General features: G+C 36.9%; 1 protein-coding gene across 17 annotated transcripts; it reads right to left on the reverse strand.

Moving 5' to 3' along the window:
* Positions 1-229: 229 nt before the first annotated feature.
* On the reverse strand, positions 230-17446 carry LOC112707622 (pentatricopeptide repeat-containing protein At4g20090). 17 transcript variants are annotated; one of them, XM_072201365.1, is made up of 6 exons: positions 16974-17410; positions 10992-14052; positions 4782-4872; positions 3655-3730; positions 1551-3067; positions 230-1417 (listed from the first exon to the last, which is right to left on the reverse strand). In XM_072201365.1, exons 5-6 carry the CDS (start codon positions 2821-2823, stop codon positions 1368-1370), a joined length of 1323 nt encoding a protein of 440 aa, XP_072057466.1. In that variant the 5' UTR covers positions 2824-3067; positions 3655-3730; positions 4782-4872; positions 10992-14052; positions 16974-17410; the 3' UTR covers positions 230-1367. The 17 variants fall into 17 exon arrangements, with proteins under 17 accessions (XP_072057466.1, XP_072057470.1, XP_029144414.1 ...); XM_072201369.1 differs by lacking the exon at positions 10992-14052 and having other exon boundaries at positions 230-1392; positions 3463-3730; positions 16974-17416; XM_029288581.2 differs by lacking the exon at positions 10992-14052 and having other exon boundaries at positions 16974-17413.
* Between the last annotated feature and the right edge of the window lie 7920 nt (positions 17447-25366).

Below are 25366 nucleotides of genomic sequence, written 5' to 3' on the forward strand. Positions count from 1 at the left end.
AGTCGAGCTCGAACTGGCTCATGAGCCAGCTTGACTCACTTCCAACCTACTTAGACCTACATTAATGTAAAATGCTTGTACACTATACTATCTTTTTTGTATTTTTTATACACTATAATCTTTCTTTTGGTTATACTCTACATTTCCTTGCATCAAGGGTGATTAATGGATAAGGCAAATTGAAAAGAACAATAAACGGATAAAGAGGATAAAATAAGCAAATTCAGTATTGTTAACATCAGACAGAAGAGACAGATCTCCTTTATATAATATAGTAGCATACATGTTAGCATAGATATGTTGGGTTCAAACTTGTAAATGCTGCTCATTATATTACAAGAAAATAAATCCTCTCAATTTTTTTTTTTCAATTGAAAAGATGTAAAATATAATATCTAACCCTTCAATATTTTCTCTCATGTTTTCTCTTAATCCTATGGTGAGAGATCACACTTTACACTCTCAATTTCAAATGAGAAAAAAATTGAGAGGATCGAATTCTATTTTACAACTTCAAGAGACCAAAAATGGTTATAAAGGGAATTCCCCTTATACAATGGTATAAACATCATGTGATCTCATTCACAATTACAAAACCATGCCTGCGAATATGTCACTTGATGGATCTTTTGATATACCAGCTATGTTTGCAATGTTTTCAAACCACCTATATACAACAAAAAACAACTGCAGCAACTTGATATAGCTCCCTTTAGCCCCATAAGGTAGAAAAGTTGCAAATATTAGGTTACCTTGGACAACCCTACAATGATAACAAACAAAATCACACTGCAGATGCTATCCAAATCCCAAAAGTTTCAAGTAAACTGTAGCTCAATAACATGCAAGAAATCAGTGACACAGCTTGCTCCAACATTCGCGAATGGTTTCTCGAACTTTTTTAGGTTTGCAAAGATGTTTTACAACTGTGGCCCAAGTAGAACCTTTTGGAAGTAAAAACTTCTGTAGCATCACCTCTATTGTTTTGGAAGCACCTACTACTTTCTGTCTCTTAATTAGGCGGACTACAAGTTCATCCAAAAACTCTGCCCCATCTTGAGGCGGGTTCACTCTTTCTCTTAAAGCTCGCAAGAAAATATCGCAAGTAATATAATCAGGGTCACAACCTTGATCTAGCATGATATTTAGAACATCAATGGCGCGAGAGATGCTATTCTGCATGCACAAAGCATGGAAAAGTATGTTGTAGGTAACCACATCAGGTTGTGTTTCAGGCTGACAAAGCATCTGGTGAAAAAGCTTTAGGCCCTGTTCTACTAACTGAGCGTTACAAAATCCATGAATCATTGAACTGTAAGCTATAACATCTAGTTTGATTCCTCTACTCAGCATTTGCTTCCACGCCATTAAGGCCTCCATAAGCTTCCCATCCTTGCATAAGCCATTAATAAGTATACTGTAAGAAACCTCATTATGATTAGAATTACTAGCAGTCATCTCTTTCCAAACAAGAATAGCGTTATGGCTATCGCCTATGTTAAAAAAACCCTTCATTAAGGAGCTATAAGTAAAAGAATTAGGCAGGTAACCTTTATTCTTCATTTCAACTAGGAGTTTCCTTGCTTCATCTGGCTTCCCTACTCGACAAAGACCATCTATAAGAGCACTATAGACAATAGTATTCGGTTGACATCCTTTCTCAACCATTTCCTTCCACAATCGCATTGCCTCTTCTGATTTTCCCTCCTTGAACAAGCCGCTAATGAGGGAAGAGTAAATATGCTCATTCCCACGATGGCCTCTCTCTTCCAAAGATAACAACACACAAACCCCATCAATAGTTCTACCATTCTTAACAAAACCATTAATGAGTGTTCCATACGTGACATCATTAGGCACACATTTATTAGACACCATTTGATTCAATAGATCAACTGCCTTATTCAACTTACCTTTGAGACAGAGGCCATGAACAAGGGCATTATATGTCATCTCATTCGGGACGCAACCTTTAAGAAACATATTATCGACTAGCTTGGAGGTGCGCTCCAAGTCACCTTTCTTACACAATGCATTGATTAACACATTAAACACTGCAGGGGTAGTTAAGGTACCTTCAATCTGCATCTCATCTAACAACAAAACGGCCTCATCAATCCTACCCTCCTTGCACAACCCATCCATCAATGTAGAATATGTATAAGTATCAGGAGCACAACCCCTAGGTGGCATTTCCCTGAACGCTTCAATTGCTTTATCAACCAAACCAAGCTTACACAATGCCTTAATAATCAAGTTAAAAGTGAGTACATTAGGTTGAATATTCAAACTCGTGGATGCGTCAACATCAGAATAAAACTCCAATGCACGATTGAATAAACCCTCCTGAATAATCACATTGAGAACTGAATTCAAAGACTTCACAGTTTTCTTACACTGAAACTCAACCTCCATTCTACGAAACAAGTCCACAGCTTTCTCAGGCAAATGGGCTTTCCCATAAGCTTTGAACATAACAATGAAATTCTTTTCAATAAAAACTCTCTTTTCACGCTTCATTTGGTCTAAGACCTTCTCCAAGGACACAAAATCAAAGGAAGAGGCATAATTCTCAATAAGGGAATAGAAAGTCAAATCACCCGGACTGTAAGAACCCCATTTACGAGAACCCCTATTAGTACCTGATGTGAAGATACCAACTGAAACTGGAGGAGAAGGTGAAGGGGGTGGTTGGGGTTCATGTGTGGCACCGGGAAGGTGGGGTTTCCATGTGGAAGAGTAAGAGCAAGAAGGAAGTGTCTGCATTGAAGGGAAACCCAGCTTCAAGGTATGTTCGTAGAGAAGTTTTGAGTACTTTGACATTGGCAAAGCATGGCATGGATCAAGAGAGAAATCAGGGTGTTTGGATTGAAGAAAATGGCGGAGTTGTTGTAATACTTAGAGGACGTTGTTGTTATTGACTTGTAAGGATAATGATGAGCCGGGGGAAAGTTTCTCTGACCGAATTGAACCACCAACATCCATATCCTATAACAGGAATCCAACTAACCTGGCCCAACCTGGCGGTTTTATGTTGCTGCTCCTGTTGTCTTTATAAAATATTTGCCTGCAATAAATTGTGATTAAACATCAGCACACAAATAACTCACGAATGATTATGTCACTTAGAAAATTACTCATAAAAGAATGTAGCAAACAAAATTACCCACGAAAAAATAAAAAAATTCAACTGCTACACCCAAAAGAATTTATTTGTTTGACAAATCTACCAAACAAACGTCATTGCAACATGATTTTTCATGGATAATTTTGGATTTTTATTCTTTCATTCGTATTTTTTGAGTAACTATGGTATTTCAACTTTGAAAATGAATTGAATTCCTTATATTGACAATTTTATCCGTTATTAATAAAACATTATATTTTAATTGTTTATATCTGTATTGAAGTAAGACGAAAATGTATATGACACAAAATAAACCTAGATTTATGATATTACACTGATTGACTATTCTGGGGAGAAGATCAACAATCCATTTCTATTTCTATCCTTATACAATCCGTATGGGAGTTTCTCTTTTTGTTGTGTGTCACTATATCCTTCTTCCTAATGCTTTTGTTTGCTCTCCTGTAGCTACAGGAATCAGCCTCATTTATTAGCATGTGCTTTAAATATTGGCGTTGAAAAGTTACCAAATGTGGTGAAAAGCTGGAAGTCCCCAAAGTCAAATGTGGTGAAGGCTGGAAGTCCCCAAGGTCCTACCGCTTGCTGATAAAAGATGGAAAGTGCAGAAGTTAATTAACGCACCTGTTAGTTCAAAGGGAATAAATATAAATTCAAAGAATCAAAGTGCGTTTGGACTTTGGACAATCGATTGTTGAAAATCTTCTCCCTACATATGCTTCATTGATGTAAACTTTACCCATTAAAAATAGTGATCACTCAACAGAAGGGCAAAATTTTTGAGAAAAATAATCCAATTCATCCTTTCTTTCCTATTACCTATTTTTTCTACGTCAAATATTTTTCATTTACCCTAACATCACCATCATCGCACAGCAAACACTTCATTGTCATTCACAGTCACAACATATATTGGTTATACGTAAAATAGTTGTCTCTGGTACAAGCTTTAATTGACAAACATTACAGAAAATAAAGACAATATCAAACAATTGAAAACAGATTCTGTGTGACTTGCACAATATCACATCATCATAAGAGAAAGAAAAAGTAGGAAGAAGAAATCTGACAAAACAGTGGAAGAAGAGAATAGGAGAAATCTGGCAAGTTTTCATGTAGCCACCACCATCCTTTCTCTCCCTCTCCCTTTCCCTCTCTGTGTGTAAGCCCTTGTTCGTTTTCATTCTCAAATTCTCTCTCCTCCGGTTATTAATGATGTATGTGTGACTTAAATTGAAAACAAGAGCACACGGGCTCTTTGATATATTTTCTTTTACTAGGGTCGGGCAAGCACAACTAAAATAGAACAAGTCCATAACAATAGTCCAAAACAACAATGTAGCATTTTCCCTTTTTCCTTTATTTATATGTTTATTTTTCAGAAACCATGAATGGAAAGGAACCAACTACCTTCAAAGATTATGTTAGAAACTTTAGCAAGGATGACTCATGAAAAATGTAATAACAATATTGAAAGCCAACACAATTACTATCTAAAGGCTTAAAGCAATGATAAGGATTAGCTTAGGGAACTGACATGTGTCTAAGACAGAGAAGGGAGCTCCATATGAAGCAATCATTCCAACAACAGAAATTCAGTGCACACAAACACATTATCAGAAATTATATAATTTACCTTAAAATCTGTCCGCAGAATCAACTTTGAACATGCCTTACTATTTCATTTGGCCAGTATTTTCCCATGCAGGTATCAATCTTTAGTTTTTCTGCACAAAACAGCTGTAAAATCATCAGGTTCATCAAGATATAAGCTCCAATGTATATTTCAGCAATGAGAAACACATGAAAACCTCAAGCTCATCCATAGGAAGCTGAGGTTTGTAAAATAAATATTCTAGACATTGTGAGTATTCTTATATTCATTTATTAATTCACAAAATGTTAACTTTAAGTTGCTATAAAACTGTTACGGTTTCTCTAGTATCCTTACTGTTAGGGCAGAATTGAGTGTAGAAGATAAGTGTAGAAGGGAAGAACAGAATAACTGAACAGAGGAAGGAATTATCGATGTGATAATTACCTCACTGACAGAATAATATTATAGATTTAAATGAAAGAAAAACAAGAATAATTGACTTTCGAGAGGTCAATTCTCTCCCTCTAGATTTTCACTCCACTTATTTCCTGCCTACTAGCTTTTCCAGCCTACCTATTTATAATATCTAATCCTATAACTACTGTCCTAAAGATGTGGAGTTTTAGAATTTAAAATTTAGTTTGCTACTTTTTCTCCTCTCCTTTTATAAGTATATTTAAAAGGAGTTAAATCCCTATTATCTCTCTGGTTTGTTGCAATACCCCCCCCCCCATGAAGAGCCACCTTGTCCTCAAGGTGGAAAGAGGGAAATGTTGTCTGTAATGTTGCTGCTGACTCCCAAGTATTCTCGAAATCTGGCAGTTCTTTCCATTTGATAAGGACCTCAAGATCTCCCTGATTGTTGTAGCGGCTGTCAATGGCTTGTTCAGGTTCTACCAGCAATTCCCTTCTTCAGTGAGTGCTTCGGGTAATGGTTGAGGATGTAAGGAAGGTCCAACACTTTTCTTCAACTGGGAAATATGAAAAACAGGGTGTATTCTTGCGGTGTCAGGTAATTTCAGCCTGTAGGCCACTGCTCCAATCTTTTCTAGCACCTCAAAAGGACCATAAAACCTTGCACCTAACTTCTGATTTGATCTGGCTGCCAAAGATTTCATCCTATATGGCTGAAGTTTGAGATACACAAAGTCTCCTACTTCAAAAGACACATCACGTCTTTTCTTGTCTGCACTTTGTCTCATTCTGTTCTGAGCCCTATTAAGCTGAAATTGGATTTCATCTAGCATCTGATTTCGTTCCTCCAATAAGACCCTTACTTCTTCTACTGAAGATTCCATCCCTCCTCGTAATAAAGCTGGAGGTTCCCTGCCATATACAACAACAACAACAAAGCCTTATCCCACTAAGTGGGGTCGGCTACATGAATCAAACGACGCCATTGTGCTCTGTCATGTATCATGTCTACAGAGAGACCGTTTACATGTAGATCTCGTTTGACCACCTCATGGATGGTCTTCTTAGGTCTTCCTCTGCCTTTCGCCCTTTGTCCATCTTCCATCTCATCCACCCTCCTGACTGGATGTTCTATCGGTCTTCTTCTCACATGTCCAAACCACCTGAGACGCGATTCAACCATCTTTTCCACAATGGGTGCTACTCCAACTCTCTCCCTTATATCTTCATTCCTTATTTTATCCAATCGCGTGTGACCACTCATCCATCTCAACATCTTCATCTCTGCCACACTCAGCTTATGTTCGTGCTCTCCTTTAGCCGCCCAACACTCCGTACCATACAGCATAGCCGGTCTTATAGCAGTGCGATAGAATTTACCTTTAAGTTTTAAAGGCACTTTTTTGTCGCATATAAAACCAGATGCACTCCGCCATTTTGACCAATCTGCTTGGATCCTATGATTTACATCATGTTCAATCTCTCCATTATCCTGTATGATGCACCCAAGATACTTAAAACTTTTAACTTTTCGTAAGGTGTTCTCTCCAATTTTCACCTCTATATTGGAGTTTTTCCTTCTCAGACTGAACTTACATTCCATATATTCCGTCTTGCTACGGCTTATGCACAGACCATACACTTCTAGAGCTTCTCTCCATAACTCCAACTTCTTATTTAGGTCTTCCCTTGACTCTCCCATAAGGACGATATCATCGGCAAAAAGCATACACCATGGCACAGGCTCTTGGATGTGCTCTGTGAGTACTTCCAAGACTAATGTGAAAAGGTATGGACTTAAGGATGATCCCTGGTGTAATCCTATACTAATAGGGAATTCCTCTGTCACACCACCTTGAGTCTTCACACTAGTTGTGACCCCATCATACATGTCTTTAATTGCCCGAATATATGCGATCCTTACTCTCCTCTTTTCTAAAACCTTCCATAAGACCTCCCTTGGTACCCTATCATACGCTTTTTCCAAATCAATAAACACCATGTGTAGATCCCTTTTATTATTACGATACCTCTCCATCATCCTTCTTAATAAGTATATCGCTTCAGTGGTAGATCTGCCTGGCATAAATCCAAATTGGTTCTCTGTTACTTGTGTCTCTTTTCTCAACCTCCGTTCTATCACCCTTTCCCATAACTTCATAGTATGACTCATAAGCTTAATCCCTCTATAATTTTCCCAACTTTGTATATCCCCCTTATTCTTGTAGATAGGTACCAAGGTGCTCTTTCTCCACTCATCAGACATCTTCTTTGACCTTTAAATCTCATTTAAAAGCTTGGTTAACCAGTTGATGCCTTTTCCTCCAAGACCCTTCCAAACCTCAATCGGGATATTATCAGGTCCTACTGCCCTGCCATTTTTCATCTGCTTTAGAGCCTCTTTTACCTCGAAGTCTCGAATCCTTCGATAGTAGTCAAAGTTTTGATCTTCTTCCCTTGTGCATAATCGACCAAGGCTCGGAAGAGTCTTCTGTCCCTCATTAAATAACTCGTAGAAGTAGCTCTTCCACCTTTCATTAATCTTCTCCTCTTGAGCCAACACCTCTCCATCCTTATCATTTATGCACTTAACCTGATCCAAATCTCTCGTTCTTCTTTCCCGGCTCTTTGCAATTCTATATATACCTTTTTCTCCTTCTTTCGTGTCCAAAGACTGGTAGAGACCCTCATATGCTCTTGTTCTTGCTTCACTTACAGCCACTTTTGTCTCTTTCTTAGCCGCCTTATATTTTTCCCAGTTATCTGCATTGCGGCATAAAGACCACTCTTTAAAACATCCTCTTTTTATCTTTATCTTTTCTTGTATACTCGCATTCCACCACCAGGACTCCTTGTCTCTTGGTCCTATTCCTTTAGATTCACCAAAACTTTCTTTTGCTGTTCTTCTAATAACTTCTGCCATCTCCCTCCACATCTCTTCCGCGCTTCCATTCCCATCCCACCTTGCCTCTTCTCCTACCCGTCTTAGGAAGCTTTTTTGTTCCTCACCTTTCATCCGCCACCACCTCGTCCTTGGGTTCTTCGTATGATGTCTTTTCCTCAACTTTTGCTCAACGCGAAAATCCATGACGAGCACCCTATGTTGTGTTGTCAAACTCTCTCCCGCGATAATTTTACAGTTAATGCAAAATTTCCGGTCGACTCTCCTCAACAAGAAGAAGTCGATTTGAGAGCTTGTCATGCCACTCTTATAGGTTATAAGATGTTCGTCTCTCTTTTTAAAACATGTATTTGCGATGAGAAGATCAAAAGTTGAGGAAAAGTCCAAAATAGTTTTACCCTCGGCATTGATCACCCCGAAACCATGGCCTCCGTGAATACTCCCATATCCAGTCACTTCTCTCCCAACATGGCCATTTAAATCTCCTCCTAAGAAAATCTTATCTCCCAAAGATATGCCTTGAACTAAACTCTTTAGATCCTCCCAAAACCTTATCTTGTGTTGTTCGTCCGAACCCACTTGCGGTGCATAGGCGCTAATCACATGAAAAGCACCTCCCTCCACCACAAGTTTGATAGAGATGATCCGATCTCCCACCCTCTTGACATCAACTACGTCCTTCTTCCATTGCTTATCCACAATTATTCCAACTCCATTCCTATTCTTCACCTTTCCTGTATACCAAAGTTTGAAACCAGAAGAATCCAACTCCCTAGCCTTTGCACCAACCCATTTCGTTTCTTGTAGGCACATAATGTTAATCTTCCTCCTTGTCATGGTATCCACCACCTCCATGGACTTTCCTGTTAGAGTGCCTATGTTCCATGTCCCAAATCTCAACCTTTTGTCGCTTCGACCTTTACCTTTTCCTTTGTGAACTAGCTTATTTACCCTCGTCCGTTCACGAAAACGCGAGAACCTTTGCTCATTTAATACTACAACCGGGCACCGATGCAGCGGCTCTTGCTTTGACACCGTACTCGAGCCATACGGCGCGTTACTTCCGGGTAACGACCTAGCTTTAGCGCAATAATGTCTTTGATTCATGTCATGGGGGGTTCGGCTATATTTTTACGTTGGTTGCCGAAGACCTAACACAACCCTCCTCCTTTATCCGGGCTTGGGACCGGCTATGTACCGCAAGTGTAACATAGGCGGAGTTAGGTTCCCTGCCATATAAAGCTCGAAAAGGTGTCATCCGAATAGAGCCATGGTATGAGGTATTATACCAAAACTCTGCCCAAGAAAGCCAAGCTGGCCATTGTTTAGGTTTAGCACCAGTTGAGCATCGCAGGTAGGTTTCCAAGCATTTATTCACTGCCTCAGTTTGGCCGTCGGTCTGTGGGTGATAGGCCGAGGACATCTTCAAGGTAGTACCAGCCTGTTTAAAAACTTCAATCCAGAAAGCACTCATGAATATTCTGTCTCGATCGGAGACAATTGATGATGGAAAACCATGGAGGCGTACCACTTCCTTAATGAACAAAACAGCAACATCCTTTGCCGTAAAGGGATGTGAAAGTGGGAAGAAATGAGCATATTTAGTCATGCGGTCCACCACCACAAATATTGTATCCACAGCTCTGATACCATTGTTAAGTATCTAAAGAAAGTGGGAAGCCACACCTTAAAAGCTAGCTATTAAGGGGGAAGAACCACTCTCCTTATGTACAACATCAAGCATCCCACACTACTCGATGTGGGACTTTGAGCACCCCATAATACCCAAGTCCCTAACAATACACCGGCCCTGGAGAGCCGACGTCCATGGCGGCTTCACTCTATCGACACTGACCCAACGGTAGCCACTTTGCTACGGTCTATCAGTATTCGGTATTCACCTTAATCCAGCCTATAGGTAGCCCTTTCCATGGCGCCGACAACCAGGCTCTGATACCAATTGTTACGGTTTCTCTAGTATCCTTACTGTTAGGGCGGAATTGAGTGTAGAAGATAAGTGTAGAAGGGAAGAACAGAATAACTGAACAGAGGAAGGAATTATCGATGTGATAATTACCTCACTGACAGAATAATATTATAGATTTAAATGAAAGAAAAACAAGAATAATTGACTTTCGAGAGGTCAATTCTCTCCCTCTAGATTTTCACTCCACTTATTTCCTGCCTACTAGCTTTTCCAGCCTACCTATTTATAATATCTAATCCTATAAGTACTGTCCTAAAGATGTGGAGTTTCAGAATTTAAAATTTAGTTTGCTACTTTTTCTCCTCTCCTTTTACAAGTATATTTAAAAGGAGTTAAATCCCTATTATCTCTCTGGTTTGTTGCAAAAACTTCAGAAACTCCATTATTCATTTAATAGATAATATATCATAATAAAAAGTCTTACACAAGAGGTGAAAAATATACGTAAAGTTGTGAACATGTAGGTTGCTATAATGCTATGCCACACATCAACTTTCAACATTTCACAAATTGTGAACTGGAACAAACTTTCAACCAAGAAAGTTAAGCAGAGACAATTGTTGCTACTTAAGCAAGTGCATATTCCAAGAGGCTTTTGCCTTTACCACATCTAAGAGTAACAAGGATATAACATTCTTTCAAGTATGCAATTTTTTTTTCCTATAACAAGAGAGTACTTCAAGCTGAAAAAGGAGTTTTTTTTTCCCTAAGAGTGCATATCGTGGAACCTTTGTTCGAAGAGTAACTGAGAAATCCAAACAGTTTTTCTTATGTTTCATTGCTAGAAAATCAACTCCGCCTATGTTACACTTGCGGTACATAGCCGGTCCCAAGCCCGGATAAAGGAGGAGGGTTGTGTTAGGTCTTCGGCAACCAACGTAAAAATATAGCCGAACCCCCCATGACATGAATCAAAGACATTATTGCGCTAAAACTAGGTCGTTACCTGGAAGTAACGCGCCGTATGGCTCGAGTACGGTGTCAAAGCAAGAGCCGCTGCATCGGTGCCCGGATGTAGTGTTAAATGAGCAAGGGTTCTCGCGTTTTCGTGAACGGACGAGGGTAAATAAGCTAGTTCACAAAGAAAAAGGTAAAGGTCGAAGCGACAAGAGGTTGAGATTTGGGACATGGAACATAGGCACTCTAACAGGAAAGTCCATGGAGGTCGTGGACACCATGACAAGGAGGAAGATTAACATTATGTGCCTACAAGAAACGAAATGGGTTGGTGCAAATGCTAGGGAGTTGGATTCTTCTGGTTTCAAACTTTGGTATACAGGAAAGGTGAAGAATAGGAATGGAGTTGGAATAATTGTGGATAAGCAATGGAAGAAGGACGTAGTTGATGTCAAGAGGGTGGAAGATCGGATCATCTCTATCAAACTTGTGGTGGAGGGAGGTGCTTTCCATGTGATTAGCGCCTATGCACCGCAAGTGGGTTCGGACGAACAACACAAGATAAGGTTTTGGGAGGATCTAGAGAGTTTGGTTCAAGGCATATCTTTGGGAGATAAGATTTTCTTAGGAGGAGATTTAAATGGCCATGTTGGGAGAGAAGTGACTGGATATTGGAGTATTCACGGAGGCCATGGTTTCGGGGTGATCAATGCCGAGGGTAAAACTATTTTGGATTTTTCCTCAACTTTTGATCTTCTCATCGCATATACATGTTTTAAAAAGAGAGACGAACATCTTATAACCTATAAGAGTGGCATGACAAGCTCTCAAATCGGCTTCTTCTTGTTGAGGAGAGTCGACCGGAAATTTTGCATTAACTGTAAAATTATCCCGGGAGAGAGTTAGACAACACAATATAGGGTGCTCGTCATGGATTTTCGCGTTGAGCAAAAGTTGAGGAAAAGACATCATATGAAGAACCCAAGGACGAGGTGGTGGCGGATGAAAGGTGAGGAACAAAGAAGCTTCCTAAGACGGGTAGGAGAAGAGGCAAAGTGGGATGGGAATGGAAGCGCGGAAGAGATGTGGAGGGAGATGGCAGAAGTTATTAGAAGAACAGCAAAAGAAAGTTTTGGTGAATCTAAAGGAATAGGACCAAGAGACAAGGAGTCCTGGTGGTGGAATGCGAGTATACAAGAAAAGATAAAGATAAAAAGAGAATGCTTTAAAGAGTGGTCTTTATGTCGCAATGCAGATAACTGGAAAAAATATAAGGCGGCTAAGAAAGAGACAAAAGTGGCTGTAAGTGAAGCAAAAACAAGAGCATATGAGGGTTTCTACCAGTCTTTGGGCACGAAAGAAGGAGAAAAAGGTATATATAGAATTGCAAAGAGTCGGGAAAGAAGAACGAGAGATTTAGATCAGGTTAAGTGCATAAAGGATAAGGATGGAGAGGTGTTGGCTCAAAAGGAGAAGATTAATGAAAGGTGGAAGAGCTACTTCTACGAGTTATTTAATGAGGGACAGAAGACTCTTCCGAGCCTTGGTCGATTATGCACAAGGGAAGAAGATCAAAACTTTGACTACTATCGAAGGATTCGAGACTTCGAGGTAAAAGAGGCTCTAAAGCAGATGAAAAATGGCAGGGCAGTAGGACCTGATAATATCCCGATTGAGGTTTGGAAGGGTCTTGGAGGAAAATGTATCAACTGGTTAACCAAGCTTTTTAATAAGATTTTAAGGTCAAAGAAGATGCATGATGAGTGGAGAAAGAGCACCTTGGTACCTATCTACAAGAATAAGGGGGATATACAAAGTTGCGAAAATTATAGAGGGATTAAGCTTATGAGTCTTACTATGAAGTTATGGGAAAGAGTGATAGAACGGAGGTTGAGAAAAGAGACACAAGTAACAGAGAACCAATTTGGATTTATGCCAGGCAGATCTACCACTGAAGCGATATACCTATTAAGAAGGATGATGGAGAGATATCGTAGTAATAAAAGGGATCTACACATGGTGTTTATTGATTTGGAAAAAGCGTATGATAGGGTACCAAGGGAGGTCTTATGGAAGGTTTTAAAAAAGAGGAGAGTAAGGATCGCATATATTCGGACAATTAAAGACATGTATGATGGGGCCACAACTAGTGTGAAGACTCAAGGTGGTGTGACAGAGGAATTCCCTATTGGTATAGGATTACACCAGGGATCATCCTTAAGTCCATACCTTTTCACGTTAGTCTTAGAAGTACTCACAGAGCACATCTAAGAGCCTGTGCCATGGTGCATGCTTTTTGCCGATGATATCGTCCTTATGGGAGAGTCAAGGGAAGACCTAAATAAGAAGTTGGAGTTATGGAGAGAAGCTCTAGAAGTGTATGGTCTGCGCATAAGCCGTAGCAAGACGGAATATATGGAATGTAAGTTCAGTCTGAGAAGGGAAAACTCCAATATAGAGGTGAAAATTGGAAAGAACACCCTACGAAAAGTTAAAAGTTTTAAGTATCTTGAGTGCATCATACAGGATAATGGAGAGATTGAACAGGATGTAAATCATAGGATCCAAGCAGGTTGGTCAAAATGGCGGAGTGCATCTGGTTTTATATGCGACAAAAAAGTGCCTTTAAAACTTAAAGGTAAATTCTATCGCACCGCTATAAGACCGGCTATGCTGTATGGTACGGAGTGTTGGGCGGCTAAAGGGGAGCACGAACATAAGCTGAGTGTGGCAGAGATGAAGATGTTGAGATGGATGAGTGGTCATACGCGATTGGATAAAATAAGGAATGAAGATATAAGGGAGAGAGTTGGAGTAACACCTATTGTGGAAAAAATGGTTGAATCGCGTCTCAGGTGGTTTGGACATGTGAGAAGAAGACCGATAGAACATCCAGTCAGGAGGGTGGATGAGATGGAAGATGGACAAAAGGCGAAAGGCAGAGGAAGACCTAAGAAGACCATCCATGAGGTGGTCAAACGAGATCTACATGTAAACGGTCTCTCTGTAGACATGATACATGACAGAGCACAATGGCGTCGTTTGATTCATGTAGCCGACCCCACTTAGTGGGACAAGGCTTTGTTGTTGTTGTTGTTGTTGTTTCATTGCTAGAAAATCAAGTAAGAAATTTGGTATTAATAAGATGCAACAATTGCAAATCAAGGTTCAGAAGCAAACATAACAAATAAACAATTGAATTCACCAAAACATTCTCACATAACAATAGCAAATCAAGTACCAAACTGATCCATCCATATTCCTTTTACACAGAACATATTCCAAGTTGCTAGGCATTTGAAATGTGGTATGTCCAAGATCCAAAAAAGATCAAACGATAAACCAAGAACTGCAAGCAATCATAATCAAGGCACTTACTACATTGTGTTTAATGAAGATGGGTTAATGAACCTAAATCGCAAGCAAAACAGAAGCAAACTAAGGCGTCCTTCCATTTGTCTTTAATTAAACTCAAATGACAGGCAAAACAGAAACAAGTTAAGGCTCCAGAATGTTAATTAGTTCATTCTTTCATGAAGTAACAAGGTTTAATCACACATAAGCAAATTAAGGTTCTATTTGCTAAGAACAGAGCACAAAGATAAAAGAGCTACTGCTGAATTCAATTCGTTAATCACACACTGTATTTTTATCTCAAAAATAGGCAAAACCAGAAATAATCAAATGAAATAGATCGATGAACAAAGAAATTTAAAGAATTGAAATCGATATTTTTAATAGATCAAGTCATCAATAATCAATTAATCAGAAATAAAGTTCTCGAGAGAGGCAGTTACCGCGACTGGGTGAGTAGAGAGCACAGTAACAGCGAAGATGGAGAGAGAACACAGAGCAACAGCCGAAGTGAAGAGATGGAGAAAGAAGCAGGAGTGACAGTGACAGAATGGGTACTTTGGAGCAGTGGGTATTGTTGGACATTTGGTTGGTAAATGATAGAGGATGGGATGTGCTCAAGGTTCTAAAAACCGAACTGTTCTAGTCACTGGTTTACTGGTCTAACCGGTTCAACCGAAATTCAACCAAAAAAATTGTTTTATAATAAAATAATAAAAAATTATAAATAAACAGACTGTACAGCATAGTTATAATCTAATATAAACTTTAAAATATCTTCCAAATTTAAAACATTACATGTATAAGCATAAATCAAATTATTATCCACATGCATTATTATAACCAAGTTGATTGTTTTAAATCATAAAATGTATTAAAAATCTTTGAGCTCATCAATTTAAATAGAAACTCATTAAATTAAAAGACTGATTAATTGAATTGAGCTAATTCAATTCATGTATTTCTTCATTGAACTATCGCTGGTCAAGGTTGATTATAATTTTAATAAATTTTTAGCATAATTTATTTCTTCCCTAATAAACTTTTAACAAATTTTCAGCATAATTTTAATAAAAATTAACAAAAATTTCAGCACAATTTTAACCAATATTAACCAAGTGAACTAAAATCAAGTAATCATTCAAATCAATGATTCAATCCAAAGCCTAACAATACAGCACGAGCATAGTTAATCATTTCATGAGGCAAATTTCAATCTGAGTAGCACAATAGCACTAGTAATCCCTGAAAGGATAACGACAGCAACACTAAGAAGAAAGTTATGCAGCAGAAAAATAGAAGAGATGGGTATGGTGCAGAGGAATAATATGATGACTCTTGGAAACAAACCCTAAATTGTTATTAGAAAGTTACTCCTTTAAATCACACTTAGCTAAAGCCTTATATACAAGGTTCTGAGAACCGGACCAGTCATCAAACTGCTCTAATCACTGGTTTATTGGTTTACTGATCCAACTGGTCTAACTGTGGTTCAACCAGAAAAACCATTTTAGAATAAAATAATAAATAAATTATAAGGTGCTTTATGCAAGTAAGCTTATTAGAATATGCAAAACTCTAAAAACATGAAAAGGTACCTGTTGAAAGTTTCCAATTACAATTGTTACCAAATATATCTAACCTTTATATATGGCTAAATTTTAATGGAAAAGCATCTTATGTGCAATACATCATAGAGGTCACATTCAATAATTTTATTGACCGAAAGCTCATTAAAAAAACAAATAAAACTCCTCGATTCTTTGGCAACCAAATGATTGGAAAGATAAGTGAACATAGACCAAATATGCAGGGTTGAGCACTGACATTTGGGGAATTAGCAATACTCAACATCTAAAACAGAGAAAAATTTGTACAAAACTAGATATTAACCATTTATAATTTGTGGAAGCATAGACATTTGCTTATGCTATTGCTGTGAAACATGATCATTAATAAACTTCAATACTTGGAATTCATGTAATTTGTTTATGCTACTGGTTATTAACAGTCTATATATTTTGCATAACTCATGACATTAGCTTATGTTTTTTTTTGTGGGAATTAATACTTAATATTCTATAGTTTGTGGAAGCTTTCTTCTCCTTTTAGTTTCAGATTTCTTTTTTTCAATGGAAACAAGATTCAACCACAAAAATTCAACAACAATAAAAATTCTATCATTCATTTTAATTAGTTCAAAACAAGATACAACTTAGCAAAATTTAACTAAAAAATTCAATAAATAAATCCAGTTCAATGCAACAGAGAAGACTCACTCAATCATTCAGATAAAAGCTCATGTTTTAGCATCATTTTAACAAAGACTAGACTGATTATATTGAACAAATAAAAGCTCACACCTTAACCTAATTTTAACAAAGATTAGCAATATTTTCAGCAGACAGCAGATTGATCACAATTTTAACAAAATTTCAACATAATTTTAACAAAAATTAACAAATTTTTTCAAAGATTAACAAGAATGATCATAGTTTCGGCATTATTTTTTTCAACACAGCACAAAAAAACAACAAAAACAGAGTACAGCACAGCAGCAGCAGAGTTAATCATTCAACAATAGCACTAACAGTAGCAGAATACTAAACCCTTCGTTCTCACTCCTGAACAGAGCATAAAAAAAAAAGAAGAACAAGCACTAGCAATGAGCACCGACCTTCGATCTGAACAGTTGAGCGCGACGGCTAGCAGGACGGCGACCAGACGACGACCACTGTTATTCCTTCTCCATTTCACCACTGACGAGTCACGAGTCACGAGTCACGAGTCACGAGTCACAAGCCAGCTTCCAAGGGCGGAGACCGAACAGACATATCGTTCAGAAGACGACGGCGGCAGAAGAAAAGCAAGAGGGCAGAGCTTCAATCCGCGAAGAGAAAGGGATTCAATCACTTGGGCGGCGGAAGCGCGGGTGAGCAGACGAAGCTGGATGGATGGACGGACGGACGACGGCAATATGCCACTGCTTGCGGCGGTGGTGATGGCCAGGGTTTTTTTGGCTTTTCCTTATGAATGAAAGAAAGAAAGAGAGAATGGCTTTGCTGTGCTTACTGCTGAGTGAGACTCACGAGGAGGGGGTTTGGTTTGGGGCGGAAGGGGGGCGTGACTCGCGTGCGGTGGGATTTTGTTAAAAAAAATTAAGCAAAACCGCGTCGTTTTAAAGAACAGGCCGGTTTCCGATCCAATCTAACTGACCAGTTTTCAACCGGTTCAATAATTTTTGAATGGTTTTTAACTACAGTTTCAGACATCGGACCAGATCGTTTTTAATGCCGGTTCTGGTTGGACTAGTTCAACCGATCGATCCGGTCTGATTTTTAAAACCATGCTTATATATTCTCGAGTAAAGTACCAATTCGGTCCCTATCCATTTCCCAAAATGACAAGACGATTCCTAACCCTATATTTCATCTGCCAACCCGGTCAAAACTCGTCGGAAATTGCTGACGTGTCAGGTGCAAAAATGAACAGGGACCTAGTTGTCTCTAAATTTAAATTGGTTAGGAGTTTATTTGTCCTTATTATTCTTTAAACAATATTTTTTATTCATTGTATTAATATTCTTTTTTTAATAAATAAATATAAACTAATTAATAAATTATTCAAATTCTTTTTTTAATAAATAAATACAAACTAATTAATAAATTATTCAAATTTAAAAATATCATGTATTATGAAATCAAATAAATAATTTTTAAATATATAAATAATAAACATTAAAAATTCAGTTAATACATTAATAATAATAACCCTATGATATACTATTAATATTATGATCTAGCTAATTTTCACAATAAAGTGAAAACTAATGAACACAATATTTGATATATAGTAAACTTTTTTTTGACTAATAACAAATTTAATTTTTTTATCTCTTTAAACTAAATTAATAATTCTATTAAGTGAAAACTAATGAATACAATATTTGATATATAATAAACTTTTTTTGACTAATAACAAATTTAATTGATAAAAAATTAAATTTATTATTAGTAAAAAAAAGTTTATTATATTCAAATATTGTGTTCATTAATTTTCACTTTATTGTGAAAATTAGTTACATTATAATACTAATAGTATATCATAGGGTTATTATTATTAATGTATTAACTGAATTTTAATGTTTATTATTTATATATTTAAAAATTATTTATTTGGTTTCATAATACATGATATTTTATTAATTAGTTTGTATTTATTTATTAAAAAAGAATTTGAATAATTTATTAATTAGTTTATATTTATTTATTAAAAAAAGAATATTAATATAATGAATAAAAAAATAATTAAAAAATATTACTTAAGGAATAATAAGGACAAATAAATCCCTAACCAATTTAAATTTAGAGACAACTAGGTCTCTGTCCATTTTTGCACCTGACACGTCAGCAATTTTCGACGATTTTTCGCCGTGAAACTGACAGAAGGACCGGGTTGGCAGATGGAGTACAGGGTTAGGGACCGTAATGAAAGGGGTTTTGGTTAAGGATCGTCTTGTCATTTTGGGAAATGGACAGGGACCGGATTGGTACTTTACTCTATATTCTCCTTAATTTAGGAATTTAACCCGAAAGCACTAAATAAGATAAAAATCACACAAAGTCAACTAATACAATTGATTACACTTCTTTCAATCTTGTTTTTGATCATCTTGATTCTTTAGAACAAAAGAGTTATCCGAACGAAAATAAAAAAAAATAAAGCCATTAACAAAATTTTCAGCACAATTTTAACAAACATTCACTAGGAAACTAAAATCAACTAATCATTCAAATCAATGATTCAATCCAAAGCGAAAAACAATACAGCACATGCGCATAACTGATCATTCAATGAGGCAAATTTCAATCTGAATAGCACACTAGCACTAGCTGAATCCCCCCAAAAAATTGTTCTGAGCAAAAAAATAAGAATAGAGAATGAAAATTAAAAAAATTAAGTCATTGTCTTCGACGAAAAAGTTGTGCACCTACGATTGGTGAGAGAGAACAAGGTTTAGAGACTTAGAGAACGCCAAAAGGACGCAGAGAGAAGCTCTTGAGTGTGACGCGCAGCGGCTCTGGCCCACTCCTTGCGGCGGTGCTGGAGGCAAGGGTTGAGGGCAATTCTACTTTCTGAAGGAAGGAGATTGGCGAAGGGGCTAGGGGGCACAAGGCACCACGGAAGAAGAAACGGTGGCCTCTGAGCGCAACGAACGACAGCGTAAGGCTCTCCTTGCAGTGGTGGGCGAGACTGTAACTTAGTGTAGATAGTTGAGAGAGAAGAGAGTATGAAGAATGGGGCATGAGGGAGAGTGGGTGACTGAGCATGGAGGAAAAGAAATTTAAATTTTTTATCCCTAAAACTAAAAACATCAAACAACGATGTTTCTTCAAAATCGGTCGGATCCGACTGACTGGTTCAACAGTTTAAATGCGATTTTGATTTGGGCGGTTTCTATCATTATACCGAATCGTATTAATTTCGGTTTGCAATTGGATTGGTCCATTGATCAATTTGATCCAATTTTCAAAATCATATGCTACTGATAGAGTTATTTTGGGGTTTTCTTAGTACTTTACTAATTAGGATGTTTAGATTTCTGTTCTTACTTCTTGGCAATTTAGCCCTATTTTATGTTTTTTTTTTTTTAAAAACTGAAGTCATAGTCAAATATCTAAAATTTAAACAGAAAATGCTTGAAAATTTTAATATTTGAATTTAATTTTATCGTACTGATAGTATAATAAATCATTATTTTTACTAACGTAACTTTATATAATTAGACACACAAACATAAAATTAAATTATAAATAATAAGTTATTGATACATGTATTAGGTTGTACTATTTACATTATATTATTGATTGAAATATTGGTTGTTTTACTCTCTATAAAAAAAATACTTTCCAATTTATTATCTTTTCTATCACAAAAGTTGCTTCGCACAAATATTTTATAAGTTAATATTTACCAATTGTTAACATAAGTAAAAAAGATTTAATTTTTTCAACTATTTGATTTATAATTTATTTTTTTATTTTAATTATAATTTAATATATTTATTTACAAAAGTACTACTTACTTCAATATTTAAGAAATTAGTGTATAAAATTGAAGAATTATTCTTCATATATAGGCATTTTTTTCGTAGAAGTCTTTACAAGTTATTTATATTCACGCGCTTTTTCTTGTTACTACACATTTTCTTTCTCGTTATTGTCGTCATCAACACCACCTCTTCCTCCTCCTCCTCTTCCTTTAGTATATTTGTTTAGAAAAGTACTACTTACTTCAATATTTAAGAAGTTAATGTATAAAATTGAAGAATTATTCTCCACATATAGGCATTTTTCTCATACAAGTCTTTATAAGTTATTTATATTCACACGTTTTTTCTTGTTATTGCACCTTCTTCTTCTTCGTTATTTTCCTTTTTCGTTATCGTCGTCATCAACACCACCTCTTCCTCGTCCTCCTCCTCTTTCTTCTTCTTTTTTCATTAGAATTTCTTCTCCTCCTTTTATTTATTGTTTTGAATCCAATCAAGTGGTTGAGGTGTGGTTCAATTTAGAAGAAAAAAATGTAGCATTAGAGGAAATATTTTTCTGTATTTGCAGCAAATTTAGGTGTATCATGAAGATATTTGGGTGTATTGTTAAGAATTTTGGGTGTTTTTTATTCTGATAAGTTCTGCATAATTCAAAACTTTTCCTCTTCCTCCTCCTCATCTTCTCCTACTTCTTCTTTCTTTTTTTATCATCATCACCATCTTCTTCTTCTTTTTTTCTTTTATTCATTTTTTTTTTGTTTTACCTTCTCAAGTTTCTTCTTGTTTTACTCTCTTAACAAGAATAAAAATAAAAAAATCAAACAAAGAAGAAGAAAAAACACATAATGCTGTAAAATTACTTGAAAGATGATGAACTTACATTTATTTAACTAAAAGAAAGAAAGAAATAAGGAAAAAAAGAAGAAGAAAAAAAAATGCAGCATTAGAGGAAACATTTTTCTGTATTTGCAGCAAATTTGAGTGTAACACGAAGATATTTGGGTGTATTTTTATTCTGATAAGTTCTGTATAATTCAAAACTCTTCCTGTTCCTCCTTATGTTCTACTGCTTCTTCTTCCTCATCATCTTATTTTGTTTTCTTATAATTCTTCTTGGTAAAATAAATCAAACAAAGAAGAAAATAATACATAATATTGTAAAATCAATAGAAAGAATAGGAGGAGAAAAATGCAGCAACAACAACAATAATAAAAAAACGAGAAACACGTGAAAAAAAAAAGAGGAGATGAGCGTGCTTTTTATTGGATTTTGCCCAACTTGTATCATTTATAAGCCAAAAAGATTTGTATGTGTTGTATAACTGAAAATTGAAATGCAATAACTCAAAAATATCAAATGATGTATTTATTAAAGCTAAGAGAGTAATACGATCTTGTTTTTCCCTTAACTACTGTTTTTTAGCCAAACTTGGATTTTTCTTGGTAAACTTTTTGATGAGATAGTTTATCCAATATATTACGAGATAGTATACCTTTGTCCTTTATTAAGATTTTTTTTTCTTTTAGGATCTTTTCATTAAGAATGTTTTAATAAGATTATAAGACATTATTGTTAAAAGATAATCAATAGAGTGTTATGAATGTATTATAATGGAAGCTAGATTTAGAATTTTGATATAATTATATTATATAGAAATGGGTTAAAACAAAATTTTATATCTCAATTAAGATGTATGGGAAAATCAACATAATTCCTATTTCAAGTATTAGATTTTATAGCTCAATTAAAAAAATTTATAAAAAATAATGAGTTAAATCTTAGAGTGGTCTCTAAACTTGCATTTGAGTCTCAAAGTCATCTCTAAACTTGCACTGGTTCCAATATTGTCCCTGAATTTAACAACGGTGACTCACGGTCATCCTTGAAGCATTTTCCAGTGACAAAAAGATGACTTGGATTGACGGATTCCACGCTGGAAGCCCGGCTGAACTTCCAAAGCGACGCCATTTTTAATTTGGCGCCCAAATTGCATTGAAACATCGTCAGTTAGTGTATACATAGGGGATTTAACATGCAGTGACTACTTCTCTCTCAATCCAATACAGTCTCTTCCTCTTCTCCTTATTTTCTTCAATGGCGCCACTGCGAGAGGGATTTTTGCTGGCCTTATCTCTCAAAGAAAGCAAGCATATTCTGATTATCTCATCTCTATCGCACACGTAGTGGTTTGACGAGAAGCATCTTGATTGTTAGAGGTAACCAAAATAGAAAGGAGAAACAAAATAGCTACCGTCCACTCCTCAGTTTTTGTTGATCATGGCTTTTTATACATTGTTAAGTCGTTATATATTTATTCGTTCATTGTTTTCTTATGTGGTTTTTCTGAAAATTTTTGTTAGGATTTTCTTCGTATCTTCTTGTTGCATTTTTATTGTTTGTTTTTGGGTGTAATGATGGTAGCTATGGTTGTAATATGCTAAAAATAGAAGTATGTATGTTCTTTATGTATGCAGTTTATGTGTGTTCATGGAAGGTTAGGGACTGGAGTTATTGTTCTTTCCAGGTTGATGGCAATTTTGTGGATCATTTGTTATTTACAGATGGGTCTCATAACTATTGTGTGTCACCATGGGGGATCTTTTGTGACGAGTGAAGACGGTGTCGTCTCATACACCAGAAACCATATTTCAGAGATTCCGAAACTTGACCCTGATCGGCTAGATGTCTTTTTCATCAGGAATTACTACAAAGAGCTTGGGTATGATAAGGTGAAACACTACTGGTGGCTGGTTCCAAACAGACCCTTAGAGACTGGGCTAAGGGAACTCAATTCTGATGCTGAGCTCCTGGAGATGTGCTTTCTTGCTGAAAGCAACCACGAAGAGGTGCATGTGTATTATGAACATGGGGTATCTATTCCAACGTACTTGGAAGAACCACCATTAAAAAAGGGCAAGGAGGTGGTGGTTGAAGTCCCTACCCAACCAGTTTTGCTGAGAACAGGACCAAGCTCCAGGGACATTCCTCCACACCCAGTTCCAAGCCCATGTATCAACCACCCTAAAACTACTGAACCCACCCAGGAGGCAACATCTACCATTCTGAACCCAATTTCTATGGCTGCTACCCCTGCCCCACCCAACCAAGACATGGACCATACTCAAGTACAAGCTGCAACCACCAAATCAACCCCAATTCCCAAATCTACTATTCTGAACCCAATTTCTATGGCTGCTACCCCTGCCTCCACCCAACCAAGACATGAATCATACTCAAGTACCAGCTGCAACTACCAAATCAACCCCAATTTCCAAAAGTACTCCAATACCAGTGCCTAAGCCAAAACAGGGTAAGATTTTTCAACCCAAAGTGCCCTCAAAAAATGGGACAGAGAAGAAAGGTGCCGCTTTGAAAAAACTGCAAAGAAAGGCAAACCAACAACAACACTGAATAAGAGATATATAACCAGGGGTCTAGCCAAAGGTCATGTCATGAGGCAAACAACTAAGGGCAAGGGAAAGCAAGTTGATACGGTTGTGTTATCAGAATCAGAATCTTCGGACAGTTATGAAAGTGTAGAGGATAGTGCTTACAAGTCCAGAGCTGGGGAGAGTTCCAGTAATGAAGAGGTTACCAATATAATACTGAAAGCTAAAAGGAAAGAGGTAAACAGGAAGCATCTTAAAAAAGTTAAAACTCAATAAATTATGGAAGGAGTTACTACAACTTAATGATGGATTAGTACCTTAGGATGATTTGGGTGAAGATGATGAGTTATTTTTTGGACCAACGACAAACTATAGTCCTAATATTGGAGGTTATGATGCTCATGATGAATATCATGATGAGTCAGATGGGGCAGATTCTTGGCATTCTGAAGAAATGAAGACACCTCCTAACTCAGAGGATGAATTTGCTAAAGTTGAGGATGGCGACACATTTCCTATTTTCAGAGAAGGAACAAGGTTTGGGGAACTCCGATTAGAGGTAGGGATGAAATTCAACACGAAAATGGATTTTAAGGAGGTTGTGAGGGAGTATTACATCCAGGAAGGTAGGAGAGTTAGATTCAAGAAAAATGATAATGTACGATGCATGGCTTTATGTAAGGGTGAGGACTGTCCATGGGTTATCTATGCCTCTAAGGATAGTGAGGATGTTTGCTGGCAAGTTAAAACCTTCAGTGAAGATCATACCTACCCAAGGGAGACAAAAAATAGATTAGCTAACAGAGGGTGATTAGCTAGCAAGTTGGTGAAGAAGCTTAGGAAATTTTCAAATCTGAAGCACTCTAAAGCTTTAACATACTTCAAAAGCAAATGTGACTTAGACTTGAACAAGTTTTCCCTGACAAGAGCACTTGGAGATGCAAGACACATTGTGTATGGTGATGCTACTGCACAATATGGGATGGTAAGAGACTATGGTGAGACTCTCCTGAAGTGCAACCCTAGTTCTACTGTGCGTATCACAACAATTCCTCATCCCAACCCTGTAGAAGAGCCCACTTTTGACAATATGTAAATTTGTCTCAATGGATGTAAGAAGGGGTTTAGGGCGGGATGCAGACCTCTAATAGGGCTTGATGGAACATTCCTGAAAACCAGATTTGGTGGACAAATCTTGGCAGACATTGGACAAGATGTCAATAATCACATTTACATAATTACATATGTCATTGTACCAGTAGAGAACATTGATAATTGGAGGTGGTTCCTTGAGCTGCTGTATGAGGATCTAGGGAGCTACACCCAAAATGGGTGGTGTTTCATTTCGGACATGCAAAAGGTAACGCTGTTTTTGTTATTTACTGGTTATTGTATTTTAGTAAGGGTTGAACTCCTTAGGTTGATGTATTTTTTGTTGCCATGTTTTGCTTTCATGATTTTGTTTCAATATCTACTGGTTTGTTTCACACATTGTTGTTGCCTGTATTGATAGAATAGGACATGACTTAATAAATCATGGGGATGAGTTTGTTGTCACTTATACATGTGTATGGACTAATTTGCTGTCATTTATGTATGTCTAGGGATTAATTTGATGTCACTTATGT

This window comes from Arachis hypogaea, chromosome 8 (genome assembly GCF_003086295.3).
Source record: "Arachis hypogaea cultivar Tifrunner chromosome 8, arahy.Tifrunner.gnm2.J5K5, whole genome shotgun sequence".
Classification (NCBI taxonomy): domain Eukaryota; kingdom Viridiplantae; phylum Streptophyta; class Magnoliopsida; order Fabales; family Fabaceae; genus Arachis; species Arachis hypogaea.